The sequence below is a fragment of the Eleginops maclovinus genome, chromosome 3 (genome assembly GCF_036324505.1).
Source record: "Eleginops maclovinus isolate JMC-PN-2008 ecotype Puerto Natales chromosome 3, JC_Emac_rtc_rv5, whole genome shotgun sequence".
Taxonomy (NCBI): domain Eukaryota; kingdom Metazoa; phylum Chordata; class Actinopteri; order Perciformes; family Eleginopidae; genus Eleginops; species Eleginops maclovinus.
Genome location: NC_086351.1, coordinates 25,268,175 through 25,294,231, shown reverse-complemented (window position 1 = coordinate 25,294,231; position 26,057 = coordinate 25,268,175). Strand labels below are relative to the sequence as shown.

Sequence of the window (26,057 nt, the reverse complement as noted above, 5' to 3'; positions counted from 1 at the left end):
AGGTCTCATATCTCTACAAAACTTGTCTGTGAAGTGTTTTGCTCAAAATACCAAACAGATCCCCCATTGTAGCATGCCTGATCCCCCTCTATTTCAGCCCTGTTCCTGAAGTGCTGATTCTGTGACTGTAGCTTTAAATGAACTAGCTGCTGCTGGCCACGCCCCTTTGGAGCTGCTGCTGGCCACGCCCCTTTTGAGCTGCTGGCCACGCCCCTTTGGAGTGTCATGCAGCTCTCTCCTCTGAAGAGAGTTTTCTAGGGAGAAACTCAGCTAAACGCTGCCGTGATTAAACTCCATATTATGTTCCAAACCACATCCAGCATTATCTCTGAAACACTTCTCAGTGTTTACCACTAGAACAGAGACATTATATGTATTATATATACAACCACTCTAAGTCCCTCCTGCAGACATCCTGCTGAATACACACACACACACACACACACACAGATGCTGCAGAGGAGATTCAGCTTGTGACTGTATATGGGGGACGATAGGTTGGGACATGTCAAGTTGGCGGGACGTTGCCAGGAGTTTAATGTAAAGCCAGCCCACATTTCCGATATGACGTCATAACGACAGCAAATCTGGATCAGCTCGTTTGTCCCCCCGTTTTTAGAGATGTGGGTAAGGAGGAAAAGAGAGATGGTTTTATTTTCTGACACTTTGTGAGTCTCCTTACACACCGGGGACACATATTAGTTATAATAGGGGGCCTTTAATTGCTGAATCAACAAGACAATATGCAACAGATTTTCTGATTTCTCTGCCTGTTATGAGCTCAGCAGAACGTTTGAGCTCTGCTTCAGAGCAAACGCCTGATCCTTCCTGCCAAGTGAAACCTAACAAGTTGGATAATTTCTCAAGCAATCCACATTGTTTTTCAATAGCTTATCCTTTTTCTCCTCCACTGTTTAGTATGCATTTCAATTTTTGCTTTTCATAGGTACTATCAATCATGTGGAATGAGACAATCAGGAAAAAGTGAATTGCTGCTGGAAGTACTGACAGTGAGAGCTTCCAGTCGGACAAACATGTTCAGCAGCCCATGCTCCGCTTTGCACTTCCTCACATCATCAGTGTGTCCTGTACGCACAATTGCCCTCTCTCCATTCAAAAACACAATCAGTCAACTTAAATGTTTGTGTCATCTACTGTCTTGCCTCAAACTCGTCTCCTATTCCCATCTTAAACTTAAGGAGGGGAATCAAATGCAGAGGAAAGTACAGGAGCGAAGGACGAAAAGAGAAAAGAGTGACGTTTATTTTTGGTTTATCTTAGTTGTATTTACAGTATATTCTATATATACAAAAATTAAGTTGTATTTTATTCTAATAGAAGTGGAAATTATAGAGCAGCAAGACCGGAAAAAAGGATTAAAAAGAGAAAAGAGTGAAGTTAGAATTTTGCTTTTAACATAATTGTATTTCATTCTTATTTTAGTGTAATTTTATAATTAAAAAAAATGTATTCTATTTTATAGTATTATTATTTTATTTCCTTTACATATATACAGCTCCGGAAAAAATTAAGAGACCACCCCAAATTGTTCTTAAAGCGTTATCTCTACATGTATGACAGCGATTCAAGGGTCTGTTCCAACACAGAGAAGTCGTCAGTAGTTTATAGAATACAATGAATACATTTTAAAAAATCATTTAACTCAAAGACCTATAAATAGTAAAACAACAGAAAATGTTAATGCTGAACTGGTCTCTTATTTTTTCCGCAGCTGTATATAAATACACTTGATATTAAGTATTCTTTATAATCACAAAGCTAATTATTACAAGGGAAGGGGGAAGGAGTATTGTTTTTATCAGTAAACTATATTGTTTTTGGTTTGTGGCGCACTTTGAGTTACCTTTGTGTATGAGAAGTGCTATATAAATAAAGTCTAATTTGATTGGAGATTGAAATACGGAGAGCAGCAACAGTCCAAAGATTTAGAATAAACGTGGGAGGACAGTGAGGGTGGGGTTTGCTTCATGTCCCTGTCTCCTTACGGTCCCCGTTCGTTAAGCGCTTTTACCATATCATCATAATGGGGGAGGATCCTTCCCGGCACAGTCATATTTAGCAGACTGTTTCTCACAGAAGCACACATGCATTTAAGTACAACACGTTATTACTGAGCTCCACACACAGCTTCTCTAAAGTGTACAGTATGTTAAGCATCATGCAGGCAGCCACTTCCCTCACAAATCCATTTCCTCACGGAGATAAAGGACGCACAGGAGGACGACCACTGCCAGTGTGCTGATGTTTTGGCATCAAATCCTTTTTTAACTGGGAACATTCACTGCAGAAAATATTTAAGGCCCTGATTCTGCCATGACAACCCATAATACTCCGGCTAGTTTGTAGTTGAACCAGAAAAAGAGTTCAAAAGCTACACACTCAAGTACTGTCTTATCGCGATGTGACTTAAATACGTTCACCTTGAAACAAATCTGATGTTTATTCATCAAAGAGATGACCAAAGTGATGACATTGAATCAGTTGGAGGGTTTTTTGTAATCAAATAACCTGCACCAAGTTAAGTCAAGATTCAAGTATCATCTTTGACATTATAGTTGTTTTAAATCCTCATTTTTGAGACTCGTAAGAAATACCCCAGCTTCAGTTATTTATTTTAATGAAAGTGACGTTCTTTTCTAAAAAAATGCTGAGTGCATGTGACGGGCATGAGGGGGGTTGGTTAGGTGGAAATTGTCCTTGACTTAACACAGCAGTAAGGCTGTTGCTTCCCCCTTCCCAACAATAGTCAGTGTTTGATCCAACTATGACCATGATCTTTGCTTTACCTTAACTCAGACCCCAACAATGATCTTACCAGACCATAACCACAGAATGGAACTCATTAATGTCTATGTTACTGTGATTTCTAGTGTTTTTGGAGGGACCTGTACAATATTCTTATCCCTCTGTTTGTCCATCTATCTCTCTTCCTGTCTCAAGTCTTTCACTGCCTATCCGTTTTCAACCACATAATAAGATCATAAATAAATAAACCCAGATTAAATTCAAAACCAAATCAACTCCAAGGTAAACCAATTGACTTCGGACAGAAAGCAAGACGGAGAGACTGGAGCTATGCTGGCAGTTCTGTGAGGATAGACCAGGAACAGTGGGGAAGTGGGCTAAAAGACTTTGTACACACGTGATAATGCAAATATAATGTTTGCTATGTTTATTGTAGTTTAACAGGTTCATCAAAAGAACAGCTGGGATGGATTGGCCTGTATGTAGGTAAAAAGAACATGTTGAAATCACTTCATACTTTAACACTTTTCTGAGTGGAAAGGGAAGGTCTGTACGAGTCTGTACCAACAGTATTCAGCATTTCACTTAAACCATAATGCCAACAAGAAGGTGGTGCAATATGAAACTAATGGATCAAGGTCAGTGTGATGCATCCTCTGGGGACCATGAGTGTTTGCACAAAAGTGCCATGGCATACATCCAGACATTTTTGAGATACTTTAAGAAATCTCAAGGTCTGCTGAGTTAGAGGGTTTAAAAAAAGCTAGTAGGTATAATTTAAGTTAAGAAGTTGTTTTACATGACAGGCATTCCTTCATTGTACCACTAATAATCAAGATATACTTTGTGTCCTGCAGGTATTCCTTGAAGTGCAGCCAGTGCTCTAGTGCGGCGAACTTGTAAAATATATTTGGTTATATTTGTGTTCCCCACTCTAAATCCCCTGATATTATCAAGCTTCATGGCCTGAGGGCTGGTCAACAATCATCAGTGTCTAATCTTTCAGTGTCAGCAGTCTTACCTCTGGAGACTCAGGACGCTGCCCAGGTTTCTGTACAAAACGATGCCGGTTACAAACGTGGAGGACTCATCTGATTCTGTTTGGGAAGAAACAAAAACCCAACACACAGAACAGGAAGGTTAATGTCAGTGTGTCAGGAGTGTTTGGAAAGACTAAAAGGCTTGCTGCAGAGGAGAATGCAGCTCAGCCATGCTGCTCCGCTCCTCCAGCCCCCCCCAAGTGCTTTTACTGGCCTACATGACTAGTCAGCTATAAACACTTGCACAGCTTCACAGCCTGACACAAACACTCAGATAAATACACGCACAACTGACAAATAACTTCCACAATCTCTATAGTGACAGATAGTAGCAGCGGAGCCTGACACTGGTCTCACCCTGGGGAAGAAATAAAATAATAAAACAAGAAAGGAGACCAGACTAAACTTCAGCGGGGGAGTAAAGGCACGGTGGCTGGGCTGGAAAGTCTCTGAGTGGATACACAGAGGTGCTTATCAGAACATGTTTTACTTTCCAAGGGGCTTACTGTCCAAAAACAGGTATATTATCAAACCGTATGAAATGTGTCTTTAGGGTGACTAACACCATCTGTCCAGGGACCACAGATGAAAAGTAGCCTCTTGGCTAACTCTGGTACATTTACAGAAATGTTGATTAATGTGCACTGTCCCTGTTAAATAAATACAAGTATATCACACTATGTAAAATCAAAGTAATGAGTAAAAACGACCATGACAAAATGCAGTAAAATGTTAAAATCCTTCCCTTGGGTCAGTTGGAATACATTTGATCAACTAAGGACTCTGGTTTCAATATGAATTGATGAAAACATTTTGAAATCCCTGTTGTGTGCATGTATTGTCCCCATAAATACTTCATTTAAAGAACATGTGCTTTAAGCTATAAACCAAACTGTATGACTTCATATTGAATAAATCATATCACGGATAAAAGCCCTTTTATATGGCTCAACTCAAGCTTTGAAATGTCATGTAGTCAGAATAAAAATTAAAAATAAATCATGATCTACTTGATGGAAATCTCATGCGAAAGAGGTTTTTCTGCGTACAGTCTACATTTTATGACCTGGCGGAACTATATGACTGCAGGACTGAAGCATAGACCATACACACTGACAAACAATGAAATGGAAAATGAAAATGTTGGATTTGAATAAAATCTACTTTTAAATCGTAACAGCATTACTGCGTTTACCCCATCCTATTTGGAGCTGTAAAAGATACAGAGCCAAGGAGCAGTGCAGGGGTGTGTATTCAGACATCCAATGTAATATCAAGCGTAAAATAAATGTACATCTCTTCTGTTTGCATGTCTAGTGATGTATAGACATGAAGTTACAGAATGCAAGTTCATACACACAAGAGGAGTAAGATGTGTAGCTGTTTCAAATGGAAATGTAATTGAATGAAATATCTGGACAGAAGCAGTAGACAGAGGACTGATATGCCCAATGTACTGACCACTCAGTCACTCACAAACCTGCTAACAGATAGTAACTAGCATTGCTAATCTCAGGTCAGAGTGCATTGGCCCTATTTGCTTATCTACCATGTGGCAACTAACAAAATAAAGTGTGTGTAAAATGTTGTTCTTGAGTATTTAGTTATGTTTTAATTGTATAATATCCTACAAATGACAACATTAACTAAATTTGTTGAGGCTGCACTGGATTTTCCTATATCAAAAAGTCACTTAAACACCTCACAGTTATTTTAGTTCGCAGGGGCCAACACAACAAATACTGCTAGCCTTTTGTTGAAAGAGAACACATTTGATTTGTAATAAGCATTAGTGACAGATTCATCAGCCAAGCAGATTTTGATGTTCAATGACAGTATGCCCCTTGGGCCTAGCAGCGTGTCCTGAGCTACCTTAAACTTCTGTCGTGAACTTCCTTCATAGCTATAGAGCGAAACAAATATGGCTGCCGCTATAGGCGTCCTTTTGGAGAAAAAAGCTAAATAATTAAAAAAGGAAGACCAAAAGTATAGGTGATCTCCTGACTTTTTTGCAGGGGACAGGCCTTGCAGACCGTATGGCAGAACTGTATGCACTCACATGCCAGATCCTAACTATCCCAGTGTCTACAGCTTCTGGAGCGCTCATTTTTGGCTTTAAAGCGGATACAAACCTACGCAAGGAACAAAACTGGACAAGTAAGACAGTCTTCTTTGGTGTCTTTCTCCATTGAGAAAGGACTGCTCAATAATCTGAAGCAAAAAGGACATCTACATGATGCGGTGATTGAGCACTTTCTCAAAAAAGACCAACGCATGGACTTTGTTTACAAGTGACGGGTGAGTACGTTACTATTTGCATCATTTTAGAGTGACGTGAGACTAGTGCACAATGACACAAGTGTAATAGCAGATGACTTTCTTGCTTTGGCTGGAACAGTGACATGCAATATGTATTTATGTGCTTTTCAATTGTTTACTGAAGGCACTGTCTAAACCCCCACGGTACGCCACTGGTGCTGGACATAAGTCTACAGTATATGGTATGCATCTAGTTAGAACCCTAAACTCTTTATTATGAAAGTAGAAACATCAAATTCTCTTCTTTCTTGAAGATTCAGACGTGAACGAAGTGACAGTTTGGACTTGACTGAGTCAGCGCATTGGGTCCACATCATACTGCCATCAGGTCGTCTTTAAAGGCTGTAACTCACAACCAACACCTCTTAAAGGTTAGGCTTTTTGTTTCTGTTTAACTTCACACAAACTTGAACCAACTTTATATTAAATGTTAAACTTACTGCATGCAAACTTGTTTGATTTAGTAAATATAAAGTGTTAACCCAATTACTTTCCGTGTCCTGCAGCTCACCTCCTCCTGGCAAGAGGTTCTGCTGAATCACACAATTGTTAGTAGATGTGCCTGGCTGTTTGGACTGTGCCATTCTCTAAAAACTCAAGGGGTGTTCACACAGCTACTTCACCCAAGCTTACCTTCTTTTCATGGAGAAAGGGCTTCTTCTCCTCGGTACTAAAATATTGAGTGGGCAGCATGGTTATTAAAACTTGCATTTGGGATAAGAGATCAGGGTCCTGGTTCGAGGAGCAATCAACTCGGTTTTTCAAAGTTATTTTCTAAATGAAATGATGCTTAGGCTCTAGAGAATTTCTGTTTGTATAATATATAATTCACTTTTTATGTAATCTTTGTTCATTTCATTTCCCATGTTAAAAATGTTATGTAATTTGGGTAAATGAAATGCTAATTTATCTCAACTTCTATTGCACTCCCAGTTTCTTGCGTACCCTGGTCCTTCACGTCAGCCAGTGCTGCCAGGGTCACTTGAGTGGCATCAGAACATTTGCACCATAGTTTAAATTTGGAGTTTTTTGGACGAGTGATCACTTCGAATCCCCAAACATCCACAGTACTCTCAGCAGGACATGTTTTGGCTGCTCTGCATGTTGCTGCCCCTCTCTGTAGGTGAGCTCCCCCTGCTGCAATCAGAAAACAACAGAGCCTTGCCGGCATCGGAAGAAATTAGTCAAAAGTTGACTGCTGGACTATGTGAAGGCAGACACAGCCCCGGGGCAAGGAGATGCCTCCTCTTTCCGGGTGCAGTGTCAAAGGCGAAAAAAACAGAACTCCATCTGCCGGGCCATCTGAAGACATCCAGCTCTTCTGCTCCAGCACACTGTGGCAGCCTGAGAGCGATCAGCGTGCCAGGCGGCAGGCAGAGGCTGTAGCTCCCAGGCAACAGCTGAGCTCCCATGGGCATCAGGGGGGAACCAAGCAAGACGTGTTTGTGTGTGTGAGGAGGACGGAGTATTATGTGTCCTGCTCATCCTCTCCTTGGCTGGCCTATCCAATATGCTCAGCCAGATTGTCTGTGCCCAACAACGCTAAGCCTGGAGGGACTTTCCCCAGTGATTCAATAAGTTATATGTCTGCGTAGGAGAAGTGAAGCAGTCCCCAGCCAAGTGTCTGTCGATATCCATTTGTTTGCACGATGTGAGAATGAATACTTGTTTGCATATGCTGTGTGAATATGCTCATGCATGTGGTCATGCATGGCTTCACACATGTTATGAGCAGGGAAAGCTCATTTTCATGACAAGGCATAAAGTCTGAAACACATTCTAACCCCTGGTCTAATTGTTGCTTCAACACACTTCAGCATGCAGATAGAACGTGCCGGATCGGGGCCTCTTCTAAACCAGTTAGTGGTGAGAGGAAGTGGACTAGAAAAGCCTTTAAAAGCGAGTGTGCACTTGTGCTAACCTGATATACTCCATTACCTCCTAACAGAAACACACATGCCAAGAGCGGAGTAAACATCATACAAATTTAACTTGCGTCTTGCTTCTCTTTCAGATAGGATTTTCATCATGAACTTTGCTGTATTTTTCTGACTCTTAATGGAGGCTTTTGGTCAAGTTTAAAACTAAGAATACAGATGAATATTTCACTTTGTCTCTAAATCCATTTAGCTTGTTCCATCACAGTTGTATATTTTATGCACTTGCAGGGAAACGGCACATGAAATGAGCATCTTTTGAAACAAGGGGCTTATTTAGGAGAAAGCCAAGTTTCTCACAGTTGAACTGTTACCCTCTTAAAGGGTCCCAGTGGAGATGTTAACCGCTACTTGCACTATGTAGCTCTTTTCTTTATGAGTGTTTAACCATCTTTTTTATCTTGTGCATTTCTAGTCAACATGCATGTGCTGCATACAAAGTGCTTACAGAATTGGCTTTTGGAATGCTTAATGAAAACAACATGTTTTCCAAACATTTGTCAGACTTAAAGCGTCCCCATTCTGCTTTTTGGAATTTTCCCTTCACAGTATTGTGGTTTTGTGCATGTAAATGGTCTGCAAAGGCTATAATCCCCTGTGCCCCCTCCAGAGGGAGTTTCTATTTCTACACCTGAATATGAGCAGGAGAGGACTCTTTAAAATAGAGACACTACATACTGATATACACCTGAACATCAGCAGGACAGGACTCTTTAAAGTAGAGACAATACATACTGATATACACCTGAACATCAGAGAAGAGGACTCTTTAAAGTAGAGACACTACATACTGATATACACCTGAACATCAGCAGGACAGGACTCTTTAAAGTAGAGATACTACATACTGATATACACCTGAACATCAGAGGAGAGGACTCTTTAAAGTAGAGACACTACATACTGATATACACCTGAACATCAGCAGGAGAGGATTCTTTAAAGTAGAGACAATACATACTGATATACACCTGAACATCAGAGGAGAGGACTCTTTAAAGTAGAGACACTACATACTGATATACACCTGAACATCAGCAGGAGAGGACTCTTTAAAGTACAGACACTACATGCTGATATACACCTGAACATCAGCAGGACAGGACTCTTTAAAGTAGAGACAATACTGATATACACCTGAACATCAGCAGGAGAGGACTCTTTAAAGTAGAGACACTACATACTGATATACACCTGAACATCAGCAGGACAGGACTCTTTAAAGTAGAGACACTACATACTGATATACACCTGAACATCAGAGGAGAGGACTCTTTAAAGTAGAGACACTACATACTGATATACACCTGAACATCAGCAGGAGAGGACTCTTTAAAGTAAAGACACTACATACTGATATACACCTGGACATCAGCAGGAGAGGACTCTTTAAAGTAGAGACACTACATACTGATATACACCTGAACATCAGCAGAAGAGGACTCTTTAAAGTAGAGACAATACATACTGATATATACCTGAACATCAGCAGGAGAGGACTCTTTAAAGTAGAGACGCTACATACTGATATACACCTGAAGATCAGAGGACTCTTTAAACTTTTAACTTGTGTTCGGCTAGAAAATAACTCCACACAGCCCCTTTAATCCTGAGAGGCCTCCATTGTGTGTTAGTAAATCCATGTGGAGAGACCCCGGAGGAAAACAACATCAATCATTGAAGTTTTGAGGTCAGTCTTACCTGTTACCAGGGGCGTTGCTTGGATCTAGTAACATCATGGGTTTAGCCCGGCACTTTTACTTTCAAATATATATATAAACATATAATTACACTTGCAATAATAGACCAATATATTACAAAACATTTGGACATACTGTTTATATAAACAATGTGCAAATGTGTTTAGGGTCCTAGCCATGTGAACCTGTTTTAATCTGGGGGAGGACCTCAGTTCCTCTTTTAGGGCAAAATTAAGACATTAGATCCATGGATATATGGCATCTCTCCCCCCCTGCTGAGGAAGCAGCAGTAAACCACTTAGCCTATAAGGTTTTCTTATCTTAAGTTACGTAGTTAGTATTTTTTTATTGTATTTATACCTATTTTACGAATCACCCCTTTTAAACTGTATTTTAGTTTTACTGTCCTATAGTAGGCTTTGGAATGATTTCATAACTGCTTTTATTTATTCTGTTCTTTTTTTACAACTATAATTATTAACAATAATTATAAAGGTGTGCCTTGGAAATATTTATTTACAATAATGAGGACCAAACTATTTGAGAGCCACTGAGATAACTGAGACTAACAGTACCTATGTAAAGTTTAAAACTAGTGTCCTTTACCTCACTGCGCTGTAGTTATCTGAGGCAGAGCTTCAGGAGAGGACTCTCCCTCCCCCTTGTTCTAGTAACAGCGTCTAATGCCCGATAGCGAAGCTAGCTAACCAGATGCCAACAACAACAGTCCTCCTCCCTCTCTCTCTCTCTCTCTCTCTCTCTCTCTCTCTCTCTCTCTCTCTCTCTCTCTCTCTCTCTCTCCTTCGCTCGTACAAAACGCGCTTGTGCCAAAGCCCCCCCCCCAAAAAAATACAGAGCCGCTTGAATGACAGACAGAGGACCCCAAAGTACTTACTACTGTATCATATTATTTTCAGTGGCATTGTTGTATGATCAGTATGAAAGATTAAAAGATCCTGATTTTTTTTTTTGTTACATTCTTTATGTTGTGAGAAATGTTTTGTGTGTCACACCGAAAGCTCTGCAGCTACTACAGAATTACCAGAGGTTGGTTATTTTTTGTGTTAAAGTTGTTGACAAAATTTTTGTATTGAACTTATAACAAACAAACTACAATGACAAATTGAGTTGATTTAATGCAGTGAATGTAACTGCAGGTCATTGCTGTTGCTCACTGTAAAGAGAAGGCACATCCAATTTGTCCTGTATACCCCCAAACACCGTTTTATTTTCAGAAACATTAAAGAGACACATTTCTTTCTGTTCTTTTGTAGACAACAAAGTAAGTCATTGGTTTTGTTTTGTTTTGTTTTTAATGAAAAATGCTTTTTCATTGCATTTATAGGGATGTGAGGAGGGAACAATCAATCAACAACACAAGGCATCACAGAGCGCTTTTAATCCATGTAAGCAAGTCCAAGCTGTGTGCATAAAGAGGGCTGGCTGCTGGAGTGACAGTCACCGTGGAGACGCCGTCCCAGATGGGGAGGAAATTGTCTCTAATTGCTCCTGATTGGCTCCTGTTGACTCCTGATTAGGAGTGACGGCCTCATTAGCATGCTAGCAGTACAGGGCTGTCTTTGATGGCCGTAAATGTCCCGACTAATAAATAACACGAAAAGAGGTTCTCCAGTCATTAATGCGAGAGGACTTTTAGTTTGAGCCACAATGTTTAACATTTTTGAAAAGTGTTTTGGGATGGGGTTATTAATCGAGCAATAAAACACAAAAAGCTACCGACAGGTTGAAGATGTACTAAGGACTTGTACTTAAGTAAAGTTAAAAATACAAAGAATAAAACTACACTGTTAAGTTTAAATCCTGCATTCTTAATGTCACTTAAGTACAAGTAAAAAAGTATTTGCATCAAAATAAGGTACATAAAGTGAAATACTCAGAATTGCCAATCCCAGAATAATATATATATATCCATTATATGTTTTGAGTATGATTACTGATGCATGTTTGTGTCTCATGCAACTGGTAAAAGTACATCTTATTCAAGTATTAGAGGGATAGATAGTTTGTAAAATTACCCACGGCATAACTGAATGCATTGTATACTGTGAATGTGTTTTATATTTCATATGATTGATGCAGAGCAATGGAAGCTGTCAAACACATGTAATGGACCGTAAATGGAAATATCCAAGTAAAGTACCAGTAAATTAAGTAAATGTACTGAAAACCCACTGTCAATGGTTCAATACATTCACATATTGTCTTACTCTAGGGATATACCATGACATACCATAACCCTGAAACTGCAGCACCTGTCTACAGAGAGGAGACTGCTGTTCTTAATAATGTTTTACAACTCCTAAAGCAATATTGCCACCACAAAATTCCACAACATTAATATTTATATTGAATGATGCTATAAAACTCCAGATTATATTGACTTAAAATGTGTTTGATTGTGCACCACCGGCGGTCTGCAATCAGTTGTAATACAGTTCTGATGCATGGCAACTTTGGTCAAAGGTCAGCCAACTAAAACACTAATAGTTCAATATAAAACTAACCTTTTTTAATTGGCGCTTTAAGAAATGTCTTCTATTACTCCAATGCAAATTATTGTGAATGGAGCTTTGATTGCGGTGCTCAAAGCAATTGAACAAAAATAAATGTTAGGAAGTCACCTGCAACAGGCAGATTGGTGTTTTGTGATGAAAACATAAAGGAGCCTGGAGATAAAGCTCTTGATTTACCTGTTAATTTACATTCCAACCACCATCTGTGGTCAGAAGCTTCAGGAAATGATTAAAACTCCACTGAGGATACGAGCAGCTAAAATGAGTTTCTTTAGCAGTGTGGCTGGTTCACTCATCTGATAAGGATGCCTCTGAACGTTTTCGTCTAGTTTGTCGAGTTTGTCGCTGTGTTCGTCATGTCAGACAGACTTATATCGGAAAGTACCCCCCCTTTTTTTCTACACTCTTATCTTTATAATTATACTTTGTCCCTAAATATGTTATATGTTCTTGTTTATATTTGCACTGTGGGACTGCCAGAAATGGTATTTCAATTTTCTGTATGTATAACACGTGGAAACTTTGACAATAAAGTGGACTTTGACTTTGACTTGACTTGTGGCCCTCCCATTGAAGATGTTCTGGGCTTGTCCACCTGGGAAGAGACCCGGGGGCCAAACCAGAACCCTCTGGCAAGATTACACTGTATTTTCAATCTGGACAAGTAAACATCTTGGGATCCCAGAGGAAGAGCTGCTGGCTTGCTTAATGTGCTGCCACTGCTCATCGCTGAGTAAACTGCCACATGCCAGATATATTCAATAAGGAAGTAGTCTTGGTTAAGCAGTCTAATGAAAAGTGTTCCAGGCAAGGTCTTTAAAATATTGTATTTAAGCTATTTTAGTTCCAAAGACTTAATCACATTTACCTCAACTGTACGGAAGTCTTTACAGTACTTTAAAGGGCTCTATTTTTTCAGGTGTATATCAGTATGTAGTGTCTCTACTTTAAAGAGTCCTCTCCTGCTGATGTTCAGGTGTATATCAGTATGTAGTGTCTCTACTTTAAAGAGTCCTCTCCTGCTGATGTTCAGGTGTATATCAGTATGTAGTGTCTCTACTTTAAAGAGTCCTCTCCTGCTGATGTTCAGGTGTATATCAGTATGTAGCGTCTCTACTTTAAAGAGTCCTCTCCTGCTGATGTTCAGGTGTATATCAGTATGTAGCGTCTCTACTTTAAAGAGTCCTCTCCTGCTGATGTTCAGGTGTATATCAGTATGTAGCGTCTCTACTTTAAAGAGTCCTCTCCTGCTGATGTTCAGGTGTATATCAGTATGTAGTGTCTCTACTTTAAAGAGTCCTCTCCTGCTGATGTTCAGGTGTATATCAGTATGTAGTGTCTCTACTTTAAAGAGTCCTCTCCTGCTGATGTTCAGGTGTATATCAGTATGTAGTGTCTCTACTGTGACATGTCTCCATGCTTTAATGTTCAAAAAGCTCTTTATGTTTCTCATACTGCCTGTGCTGCAGCACCTCTTTTCACCCTCTGTCTGAAACCAGAGCCCAGTCTGCTCTAATTGGTTAGCTAGCTGGCTTGTTTGTGATTGGTCAACTACCCCTTAGGCTATCAGGGACAATGTGTTGGAGTGCTAAACGAATGGAAGTGCGAGTGTTACATTGTAATGTTACTATGTTACAGAAGAAAACTAATGAGTCCAATGAAGATCACAGGGATTTTAGCCTTTGCAAACCATTGACATGCACTAAAACCTATGGAAAACACTACAGGAGAGGGAAAAGCCCAAAAAGCATAATAGGGCCTCTTTAAAGAAAGTAATTGACTAGATACCACCAACTGTAAGTAAGAATATGTATGTAAGTAAGTCTGTTTTCACTTTATTTTCCATAATTATGTACACACATGAGCATGGCAGACTTTTAGAAACCCTTCTCAGCATGAAGCAGTCCACCAAGACTCTTTTTACATCAGTGCTGAAACATGATTAATACCTCTATGATATAGTCCAAATCTAACATTACAGAAATCGTGACAGCCTGCTTCATGACAGGGTGTTGACTGTACAGGCGTACTTTATAAAGGGAACACTAAGTTTACACACATGTATGAAACCATTCTCAAATATAATTAAGCACAAAACACACTGTTCTGTGACAAATTTAATATATTTTTGTTACAAATTAATAGCAATAATTCCCAAGGGTAGGTAAGTAAGCTCCTTGGGAAGGCTTAAGGCAGCTGCTAAGGATTTTTCTGTATTGATCAATACATATTTTAGTGATCAATCAATTAATTTAGTGTCTAGTGCGAAAAGATGTTGAATGCCTGTTTCCAGAGACCAAATAAATTCCATTTACAATGACATAAAATGGAAGGCACATTTATGTTGTTGTATTCTCCTTAGTCCTATTGTTCCCTCTTCTTTAAGCAACACGTCGTATGCAAATGTTTGCAATTCATCACCATCAAATCATTAGGCAGATGGGCTTCGTATTAACATTTTATGAAACTAACTCTGGCTTTATTGAACAAAACAAGGCTTTTTGTTGTACAGCTGCTGAACAGTGGGGGATAACAAATGATGTGTTTATTCTCCTGCATCTTTTATTTTCAACATTAAATACAACCAGCTCTGCCTGAAACGTGTGAGCGAGGCGCTCTGCTTTACAATTTAATGTCAGCTTACGCTGTTTCATAAATCAACTGCTGTTCCCTATTCCTGCTCTTTCTTTCTAGACAGCCCCCTTTAAAACAAATGCACGCATACACACACATAAACATAAACGCACATTGAGGCACGTTGAAAATAGGAAAACATAGCAGACAGGGCTGCAGAATAGAGTGGTGTAGGAATGAGTTCTAAACCCAGAAATGATTTAGCATTCAGGTTTCCTTGACTGAAACTTCAATTTGATAGAATGTTTGGTTGGATGCCTGAAATAAGAACTGTTGTTAACATAAACTGAGAAAATAAAAACATGAGTAAATACTGACAATTACCAAACGTCATCACGGCAGACATGTAGCCACCTTTAGCTTAGCAATCGAGATGCACAGTCATGTGACCATATGTTGTTTATACTCTAACGTTAGCTTTTTACTTCTAGTGATTGCATTTGCTCTTAAAAAACAACATAAAAGTAGTGTTAATACATGGTAATTATACTGCTGAACAAAACATATAAGTATAATAAAGGTGTGTTTTCCACAGAGCTTATTTTCTGCAATGAACCAAAAGCAATGGAAATACCCCATTGCTTTTGTCGAGTAATGGTATTTTTCCTTCCTCCCGGTCAGACTACAGCCTCCCTGCACCAATATATTCAGGGGGGAATGTGTTGCTCACAGAAGACACATTTGTCAATGATCCAAAAGACTCCTTCCTTGTCAAACACTGTGTTACTTCAGTATGGTATGTGACGTCTCAGTGGGAAACTTGACGTATGGACCATCTCTCACCTGGCTTGCCGGTGGACAGGATGTTCTTGGGGATGATGACTCTGTCCTCAGAGCTGCGGGCCCAGTCCACCATGCCCCTCCAGCCCTTCATTGGGAAGCTGATGTCGGCATGACCCACCACTGGACGCTTATGGACGCTCAAAACTGTAACATAAAAACGGTCAAGCTGTTAGTTATAGATTTGTACTCAGGCAGCTGTTGATCAGGGGGTAAATGGCTCTACCAATCATAGGGTCAGGGGTTTGATCCGCCCCTGCAATTGAAGTTTCGTTGGGCAACCCCAAATTGTTCCAAAAGGCATGTCTACGGTATTTAAGTGAATGTCAGTTGCTTTGGAAAGAAGTGTCAGCTAAATAAAATGGCAAAACATTTATTTAAATCATAATTACATTTTGTTTCTCCATATTGAGAATACACCCCCACAGAGTCCTGATGAAGGTGTTAGCTGAGTTTGCGACAGCTGCTTTATTCATTTATTTGTTTAACTGAACCTTAAAAATGTAACTCATGAGTATCACGTGTAGAAGACTTGGAAACTGCATTTTGTTCTTCCTAATAAATCGATGCAAGGTCGATAGAGAAAGCTGTATGATGTGAAAGTTGTAAGGCCTGACCTTTGACCTAGCCCTGTATACTGATGATTATGAAAAACAAAATAAAGTAAAAAGTAACATTGTTACAAAATAAATGATAAATTAAAGCTAAATACTAAATAGTAATATTCATGGAAGGTGTGTTTCTATCACAATGTCAAGCGATATTTAAGACAGGGCTTCACTTTGAAGCTCTTATTGTGTCCGTTTATAATCGGCATATTTCTCCAAAACCTAGTTTAAATAAATTCAATGGAGTTTTAGGTAGCGCCATGGTTTGCCCTGTTAGTATTCCAGCTTTGAATATTAGATATTTCTCACAAAAAGAGCCCAATTTATTGGCTAAAGTTATCACTGATGGTTTGTTTATCCTTCCAGTCAACATAAGTACATCAAGGTGCCTTGTATCTGGGACAAAACAACAGGATTCATTTCTGGTTCATATACATACAGTCAATAACCGTTAAATAATCTTTGAAGAGAAGTACAACTAATCGCGTTTAAATTGAATTTGAAAACTGCAACTAATCCGCATCATTGAGAAAAACTCTATAGGTTAATATTTTTCCACTTTTTTATATATTTAGTGTTTGTATATTTTTTATTCTATATTATGTTTAACTCATTTGCAATGTCTTATACATGCTACTGTAACAAAAGTAACCAAATCGGGATCAATAAAGTTCATCTAATGTTATTTTATCCCATAAATTAATCTGAGAATAATTGTTTTCCCTTTTGTCTTTTTCTTATTAAATGTATATCTTTAAATAAAGACAATGTCTAAATCGTCCATTAAGGAACACATAAAGAACGTAAAGTCAGCAGATAAAGTTGGGGGGGGGGAGTTTTACACAACTGGACTGCTTTGATGAGTTGTGAGGAGGAAGTGATCTGACTCCATGTTGGCAGACGATGTGCGCCGCTTTGTTTCTGCTCATGGTGTGGGAGGCGGGGGGAGGTTATCCCCCTGGGGTAGGGACACTGCGGGTGTGGGCGGCGGTTTGGCTTCAGACAGCGAGGTGGCACCGCTATAAACAGGACCTCTCATCTGGCCCCAATTCCCACATACTCTCCCCTGACTAAACTCAAAGTCGTTTTTTATCTGGAGGTCACAGGGAGCAGCAGAGCCTCTGTGATGACTACACCATGTTTTCCCCTCATTTGAGGAAAATAGAGCGTTTACAGTGAGTGGGCAATGGAAGCAGACAGCAGCTAGTTATGAATGTGGCTCTGCTGGACCTGCTGCCCTGGGGAGGGATAATATTGACCGTGGGTTTGTTCTCTTGTTGTAGATACTGAGCCACAGAAATAGAACGCTATAGAAGTAGTGGCATATGGCTGGATACGATAGCATTAACACATGTTTTATTCAGTGTTCTGCAGTAACTCATCATTTACCAGACTTTTTCCTTAAGGGGTGATGAAAAGCTGGAGTCGACTGTATTTATATATAATGGTACAGCTTTAATCTGACAAGGTCACAACTCAGGGGCATCAACTGATGAGGGAAAATATAACTGAAGTTTTAAAATACATACATACATATCAAAGCTATAGAGATTGTAAACTCACAATACAGCACGAATGCAGAGCGAAGGTTGGCACTTTAAAAGGCCTCAGGTTGAAAATGTGGTCAACGAGGATCTTCGCTCACTTTTTTAGTTAGTTTAACGAATGTAGTCAATTTAAACAGACTCACTGAAATGAGGATGAATCATTCAGACTATTTCAGCTGATATAGTTTAAATCAATGTCATGTCCAGCTCCACCATCCTACTCATCTTCAGCATAATGGAAGTGATGCTCCATCAGTGTGACACATCATGAGTGATGGGGGATCAAATAAAGCTTGTTGCTAGGGACATCAAACATTACTTGTTCTAGTATTTTTTCTTAATTACATTACATGTTATTTAACTGATGCTTTTATCCCAAAAATAAATACAAATATGAGAGAAGTATCCAGTCCTACAGTGCGATACTTGTTGACTGCAGCTACCATGGTCTGTATTTTTACTTTAGTGAAATTAAGATTCCATGAGCACTGTGTGATTAGACTCCTGAAGGTTTCCTGTTAGGGGACTCAAACAGCCCTTAATGTTCTCCTTGTGGCTCTGGGGGAGCTTTGAGTGTTGTGCTTTATTGTGGGAAGTGGATGATCCCAAGATTACACGTACTATTTGGTGTGCGTGTGTTCTTTAATCAGTATTCAGTCAAAATGTTATAATGTTTTAATAATTTTAAAGGTTTTATAATGTTTTAAGTTATGTGATACAACAGTTGTAATGGCGACATTTCCTTTGTTATTTTTTTATTGTGTATACATGTTTATTCTATATATTTTATACATGTTTTTTATTATTATTATATGTTTTTTACATTTTGTTTTAGCGATTTACTTTGTCTTTATTGTATTTCTTTGAGAGGGATCATTATCTGTGCTGATTGATTTTCTTATCATATCTTTACCTCCTTGTTTTAGCACGTTGAAATATGTTTTTATGCTGTTTGTGTTCAAAAAAGGTGTTAACCTCTGATCTGAGGTGAATTTATTGTTGATTTTAATTTAGGATTTGGGCGCTATTGTGAAGCACTTTGAGCTGCACCTGCTGTATGAAAAGTGCTAGATAAATAGAGCTTTATTATTATAATAAAATAATACAAATACCATTTATAGATATTCATTGATCATATCCTTTTATTGGGACTTCCTTGTGTCTGTGACATAATCTCTAATGATCTTGTGTACGGACTAAAAGTGATATAGTTTCCTTTTCATATTTCTGTTCATGTTAATTTATATTAATGTAAAGCTGCTCACCTTTTGGCCCACACACACACACACACACACACACACACACACACACACACACACACACACACACACACACACACACACACACACACACACACACACACACACACACACACACACCAGATTTGAGTTTGTATATCTTTGACAAGCCAAAATATGAAGGAGTTCTGAGTGAGGGCACAGGAAATGCCACCTCAACCCCCCCACCTTTTCCTCCCTCCTGTGTATTTCCACGGTAGATATGGAGATCAATCATGAGAGAATAGAGCAGAGCTGTGATAAGAGTTTCTTTTGATGAGCAGAGATAGCTGTGAAGATCTCCTGGTGGGAGATAAGGCTGACCTAGGTTATCGGTGACTTCATACATGTCTTGGAAGTCTTTCATCCTCAGGCCAATGACATCCACAAAGTCCTCCACCAGACGGAACAGCTCTTTGATGTTGGGTCCCAGCTGAGGGAACACACACACAAAAGAAGAAAAAGGGTTATGGATTTCAGGTTAATATATAAACTGAATTCATAAGAATCGGAACTGCTGTTTCACCATTTGTATTTTATGTAGAAGCTGTATTTGTAGTTACATGCCACCATTTCTCAAATTCTCAAGAACATTAATATATATCATGTTGTGAAAATATGCACTGGTTACGACTTATGTTAAAGGTTATGCAAAATGTACTTTTTGATGTCCTTTATACATAAATACACTGCCTAACCAAAAAAAGGTCACACTCTAATATTCATTGGACCGCCTTTAGCTTTGATTACGGCATGCATTCTCTATGGCATCGTTTCCACAAGCTTCTGCAATGTCACAACATTTATTTCTGTCTTGCATTAATTTTTCACCAAGATCTTGTATTGATGACAGGAGATTCGGACCACTGCGCAAAGTCTTCTCCAGCACATCCCAAAGATTCTCAATCAGGTTCAGGTCTGGACTCTGTGGGGGCCAATCCATGTGTGAAAATGATGTTTCATGCTCCCTGAACCACTCTTTCACAATTTGAGCCCGATGGATCCTGGCATTGTCCTCTTGGAATATGCCCGTGCCATCAGGGAAGAGAAAATCCATTGATGGAATAACCTGTCATTCAGTATATTCAGGTAGTCAGCTGACCTCATTCTTTGGGCACGTTGATGAACCTAGACCAGACCAACTGCAGCAACCCCAGGCCATAGCACTGCCCCCACAGGCTTGTGACCTTTTTTTTGGCCAGGCAGTGTATGTCTCTCCGGTGTATGAGGAGACTCACAAAGTGTCAGAAAATACAACCCTCTCTCTTTTCCTCCTTACCCACATCTCTAAAAACGGGGGAACAAACGAGCTGATCCAGATTTGCTTCGGTTATGACGTCATATCGGAAATGTGGGCTGGCTTTACATTAAACTCCTGGTAACATCCCGCCCATGTGACACATCTCGACCTATCATCCGCAATATACAGTCGTGAGCTGAATCCCCTCCGCAGCACCTCTGTGTGTCTGTGTATTCAGCAGGATGTCTGCAGGAGGGACTTAGAGTTGTTGTTTATATAATACATATAATGTCTCTGTTCTAGTGGTAAACTCTGAGAAGTGTTTCAGAGCTAACGCTGTACTGGAGAGACTGTGTGTAATATAAAGGTCCTGTCCTTGTGGTAAACCGAGAGAGAGAAACGTTTGAGCTCCATACTGTTTCAGAGATAATGCTGGATGTGGTTTGGAACATAAATGGCGTTTAATCACGGCAGCGTTTAGCTGAGTTTCTCCCGGTAGAACACTCTCTTCAGAGGAGAGATCATGACGCTCCAAAGAGGCGTGGCCAGCAGCAGCTCAAAAGGGGCGTGACCAGCAGCAGCTCCAAATGGGCGTGGCCAGCAACAGCTCCAAAGGGGCGTGGCCAGCAGCAGCTAGTTCATTTAAAGCTACAGTCACAGAATCAGCACTTCAGGAACAGGGCTGAAATAGAGGGGGATGAGGCATGCTACAATGGGGGATCTGTTTGGTATTTTGAGCAAAACACTTCACAGACACGTTTTGTATAGATAATATATTGTTCAAATATAGCATAATAGGAGACCTTTAAACCAAGGTCCATCTTAATGTTGGGTCTTAAGACTAAACACTGCTTTAGCAGTGCATACAAACATAACAAAATGAAGTAAATTCATTTTCAAATTACCGCCACATTGTAAACTGGAGTCCTGCCCCCTGTAGTGCTGGGGTCCCAGGGGCAGATTTACCTAGTTGGTAGTCCTTCTTTAGCCCTTATAACGGTCTGAAGAGAAGTTTGGCTTTGAGATAAAATAACACAATACAACTCTTTAAGAGCATAAATGGTTACCACTGGGATAAATTCCCTGACCCAACCTTAAAGTCAACTATTTCTGAGTTGAAGCTCGGACACACAGATTCAGAAATATAAAATAAAACAGCCAGACTTTAGACTGGTTAGCCGTGATGTTGTGTTTATAGCTAATCATGTGTATTTTGGTAATGTTAGCAAAGAACCTATATTACAGTGAGGTAAGATACCAACAGTTGTTGGTTATTAAAACACTGTGCCTCAATATTATCCTCTCAAAAGGGAAGTTTCTGCACAATGCTTGATATTTTCATTTGGAGCAGGTTTGTTTGGCATTATTCTGGAGTGTGCATAGTGAGAGAAGCACGGACAGCTGGACGGCTGAAGGGAAGCTCAGATAGCGATGCACAAGTGGATGAGTGCAGCAGATGGAGGAGTGGGTGTCTGCGTCGACTCGGTTACCCATCAGCTGTAGATATTTCTGTCCTTTAGCAGTCCTCCTCTTCTCTGTCACTCTGCAGACACAGGTGGGCTGCTGGTCCACCTGTGTCTTTGTAACACTGTCTAACTCGTCAGTTCTACAGCGGCAGGGCTGTTATCATCACTGTACTCTAAAGACACTCATTAAAGAAGGTGTGATGAAACTCACCAGTTGTGCTTCTTCCCATCTATCCCGATTCTCTTCCATCAACAGATTGCTGACTGACTGCACGAAGTTCTGGAAAAAAGTATTTCAAAAAACACCACATTGTTATCTGTCTATTCTAGAGTCAGGCAGAAGGAATAACATGATAAAGCTGGAGAAATCAACACAACTATCCTATAAAAATAAGTATTGTGGTTGGCCTGATACATGCCATTATTATGTGCTAGGATTATGGTTCGATGTAGATTGTTTTTTACCAACAGGGCAAACAGTTCCCCTATTTAACAACCTCATCCTTCGATATGTCCAATACCTGAGATATCATTAATTTGCACAATACTTGCTATAAATTACGTGATTGTTTGAAGAGGACATATTATGCTCACTTTAAGGTTCATGTAGTGTCTCTACTGGGACATGTCTCCATGCTTTAAGGTTCAGAAAGCTCTTTATTTTTCTCATACTGCCTGTGCTGCAGCACCTCTTTTCACCTTCTCTCTGAAACCAGAGCCCAGTTTGCTCTGATTGGTTAGCTGGCCGGCTCTGTTCGGATTTGTCAATTGCTTAGAGATGTCCCGCCCCTTCGTCTATCACACATAATGTGTTGCAGCGCTAGCCAATATAAGCACACATGTTACATAATGATGTCGCTACATGTATGTTATGGAAGTAAACAAAGGAGTCCAATGGAGGCGTTTCAGGCAGGGGTTGGGGGGAGTGTGTGGGAGAGAAACTCCCTCTCGAGGGAACAAAAACCTATAGAACACACTACAGGAAAGGGAGCCCCTAAACAAAAAATAGGGCCCCTTTAGGCAGAAAACTCAGTACAGTACACTCGGTACAGCGGTACCAGCAACACACACAGTGTATCCTCACCCTCATGTCTGCGCTGCTGGGACTGTAGTACGCCCTCCTGAAGATCTCCGTCATGTTCTTCAGCACATCCACGATGGCCAGCAGGTCTCCGCTGTAGCTGGTCCCATCACTGGATGTCAACCTCAGCTTGTTCATCACCTCGGAGACTCCATCTCCCACAAGGCCACGCTGTGCTTTTGACAAATGTTCCCGGGTCTAACAGAGACAGTGGGTCCTGTTAGTTTTAATAGTAAGGAATAAACACCTACAGCGGCCCAAAACACTTTTGTGTTCCTCCTTATGGAAGTGTTTTGGTGGTGCGAGTTTGCACCATTGTGCCCCGATTTGAATTATTATCTTATTATGGTTATTTTTGCTTTAAGGTTACTGAGAGTGTAAAAAACGATCTTGTAGAAGCTCACCAATGTTTGTATGCTGCGATAGTCATTGGAAATACATTTCATGTAGGTGGGATTCTCCCAGTAGGCAACGCCCTCTTCATCCAGGCTGCAGCGGCGCAAGATAAGCCCTGTGTAAGGGGACACACACTTATATCAGCAAAACATGTGTCTGATCCAACTCAAAGAAATACAGGAGGACTTTGGTGTATTATGGATGGTAAGGCGAGAGCTCACCCATGGCATTGGGGGGGCATCGTACTGCTGCTGTGTCCCCAGCTGGAGTCATCTTCCATACAACGTTGGAGAAGTTGTCCTCGCCACATATTTCATGAGGTTCTGTTCCCAAAAGGAGAGTGATGTATATGTTATAAAATATTGGCTCAGGTTTCCATTCCTGAGGAAATACTGCTGACAAAGCATCCTCTGTTTCTGTCCACTCACCTGGGCATCTCTTCTCATTACAGTGCCGGACCTCTTCCCGTTCTCCGGGACAAGAATCCCCTCCAAAAAAGGGCCCATAACAAATCCTGTTTCTCTGCTGGTTCCCCCCCCCACATGTTTTAGAGCAGCCCGACCACAAAGACCATGGCTGCCACTTGCCATCCACTGACAGAGACAGAAAACACACAGGGTTAGACAGGACTTCATCAGGCAGTGCTTTCACATATTGACAACACTGCAGAACATTTTTCAAACCACATGGTAGGTGTTGGTATTATTGCAGTTATTTACATGAATCATTTAAATGAGCTAGTGTAGAGTTTAAACTCACTTTATGTAACTCATTGTTAATTTATAGGAATGTGAAATGAATGGAAACTGGTGGAAGCTGCGAGGCAGAAACACATATTCATTAGTTTCACTAACCATGACACTCTAGAAAGTTAAAATATAGGCAATACAAGTCTTTTGGATTTTTACTGAACATGTAGTTTAGTAAAACATGTCAGCTTACTGTATTCAAAAGGTTCCTTGCTTTTTGCTTTGGATGTTAAAGGTATGTACCAACAAAGGTTTGAGTTTAGGTTGTAAGATACAAGATGAGTATACAAAGCCAAACACATTCAAGTTGTAAGCTTTTTGTTAATGTATATACTACAAAACCAGTTTTATGTTAAGAAGTTAAACATGAGAGAAATGCATCTCTATCATGTTTTCATTTTTTAAAAATATTTGAAATGCTCTCGGGTGGCTGAATACATTAATCTGGTTTGTTGTATATCTGATTCACCCTCTTTGTATGCTAATAAAGACATGTGTCAGACTTTTTTTAACAACTTGTCACGTGGCATCTTCTTACCATTCCCACAACCCTGGATAACACATGCAGAAACACTGGCATGGTCCTTTAAAGCCACGCGACACCGTGTAGCACTGCTATGGCAAGCCGTTTGAGTATTTATTCCATATCCTTGATATCAGATGGCAGTTGCCTACACTAGTTAGCTCTTTGATAACATTTTGCTAGTCATTATTTTTCAGCAACTAGTGGCACTTTTGTCAGACTAGTTCCTAAATAAGCCTTATAAATTACGCCAGGAGCTGCACTAGTAGCACTAAAGTCCCAACTTGTAAGCTGTTTGAGGAACTAGTGTCCCTCTGACCGTATAGTGACGCTAAAAGTCTTACTAGTTAAGTAGTGTGCTGCAAAAACGCTGACATGTTCACTAGTTACAGAAGAAGAAGCAGAAAATTGATGGCTCAAAAGAGCCATCAACTAGTTAACTTGTGAACCTTTTGCCTTTACTAGTTAACTAGTGAGCCAATTTCTGCTTCTTTTTTGTAACTAGTGAACATGTCAGCGTTTTTGCAGCACACTACTTAACTAGTAAGACTTTTAGCGTCACTAGTACGGTCAGAGGGACACTAGTTCCTCAACAAGCTTACACGTTGGGACTTTAGTGCTACTAGTGCAGCTCCTGGCGTCACTTGTAAGGCTTATGTAGGAACTAGTCGGACACAAGTGAGGACCTGACATGGGTTTATACGTAATATATGCATCTGTCCATACCTCCTCATTCAACAGTGTGAAGTATTTAAATTACTGTACAGTGTATTTAAAATTTCAATGTATTCCACATATGTATATATTTTACATCTTTACATCGTTATTGTTGTTATTGCACCTTACGTTATTGCACTAGCTTATTGCATTAGTTTTTTCTTGTCTAATTTTTGCACTATTTTATTTATCTTATTGCACTGTGTATGTTGAGTTGTTGGAGGAGCATGGGATATAAGATTTTCATTGTCAACATATACGTTGTATATGCTGTGCATATGAACAATAAAACCTTTGAACTTTTTGAACCTTTGAAAAGTGCCACTAGTTGCTGAAAAACAGTGGCTAGTAAAATGTTTTATTCAACTAGTAAAACCAAGTGCCAAACTAGTATGACCAAATATCAAACAAGTGCTGCCAAACAGCTAACCAGTGTAGGGCAACTTCCATCTGATATCAAGGATATGGAATAAATACTCAAACGGCTTGCCTTACACTGCTAATACTTGTCATCCGCTAAGCCAGCACGATGTGCAAATGTGTGTTTCCTCAGGACAAATGATTCAGTATTGCACTGAAAAGCAATAACACACAGTAGAAACAGAAAGTACCTTCCGTGTGCAACAATGAAATACATTCCAAGTAGATGAATGTTACTTAGATATACAATTTATATACAATAGCAAAGTTAAAGAGTAAGGAACACATTATCAGAGCACAGTAAATATTTAGCTCTGGCTTTT

At 39.8% G+C, this 26,057-nt stretch overlaps 1 protein-coding gene across 1 annotated transcript in view; it reads right to left on the bottom strand.

Annotated features, from left to right (window-relative positions):
* Positions 1 to 26,057, bottom strand: part of adgrb1a (adhesion G protein-coupled receptor B1a) — a 115,925-nt gene that overhangs the window by 50,050 nt on the left and 39,818 nt on the right. The window contains exons 7-14 of the mRNA XM_063880371.1: positions 23,754 to 23,918; positions 23,547 to 23,648; positions 23,334 to 23,440; positions 22,933 to 23,127; positions 22,060 to 22,128; positions 19,467 to 19,575; positions 15,714 to 15,857; positions 3,788 to 3,863 (exon numbers count right to left, since the gene is read on the bottom strand). Coding sequence (XP_063736441.1) covers positions 3,788 to 3,863; positions 15,714 to 15,857; positions 19,467 to 19,575; positions 22,060 to 22,128; positions 22,933 to 23,127; positions 23,334 to 23,440; positions 23,547 to 23,648; positions 23,754 to 23,918 — 967 coding nt within the window. The remainder of the gene's footprint in view (positions 1 to 3,787; positions 3,864 to 15,713; positions 15,858 to 19,466; positions 19,576 to 22,059; positions 22,129 to 22,932; positions 23,128 to 23,333; positions 23,441 to 23,546; positions 23,649 to 23,753; positions 23,919 to 26,057) is intronic.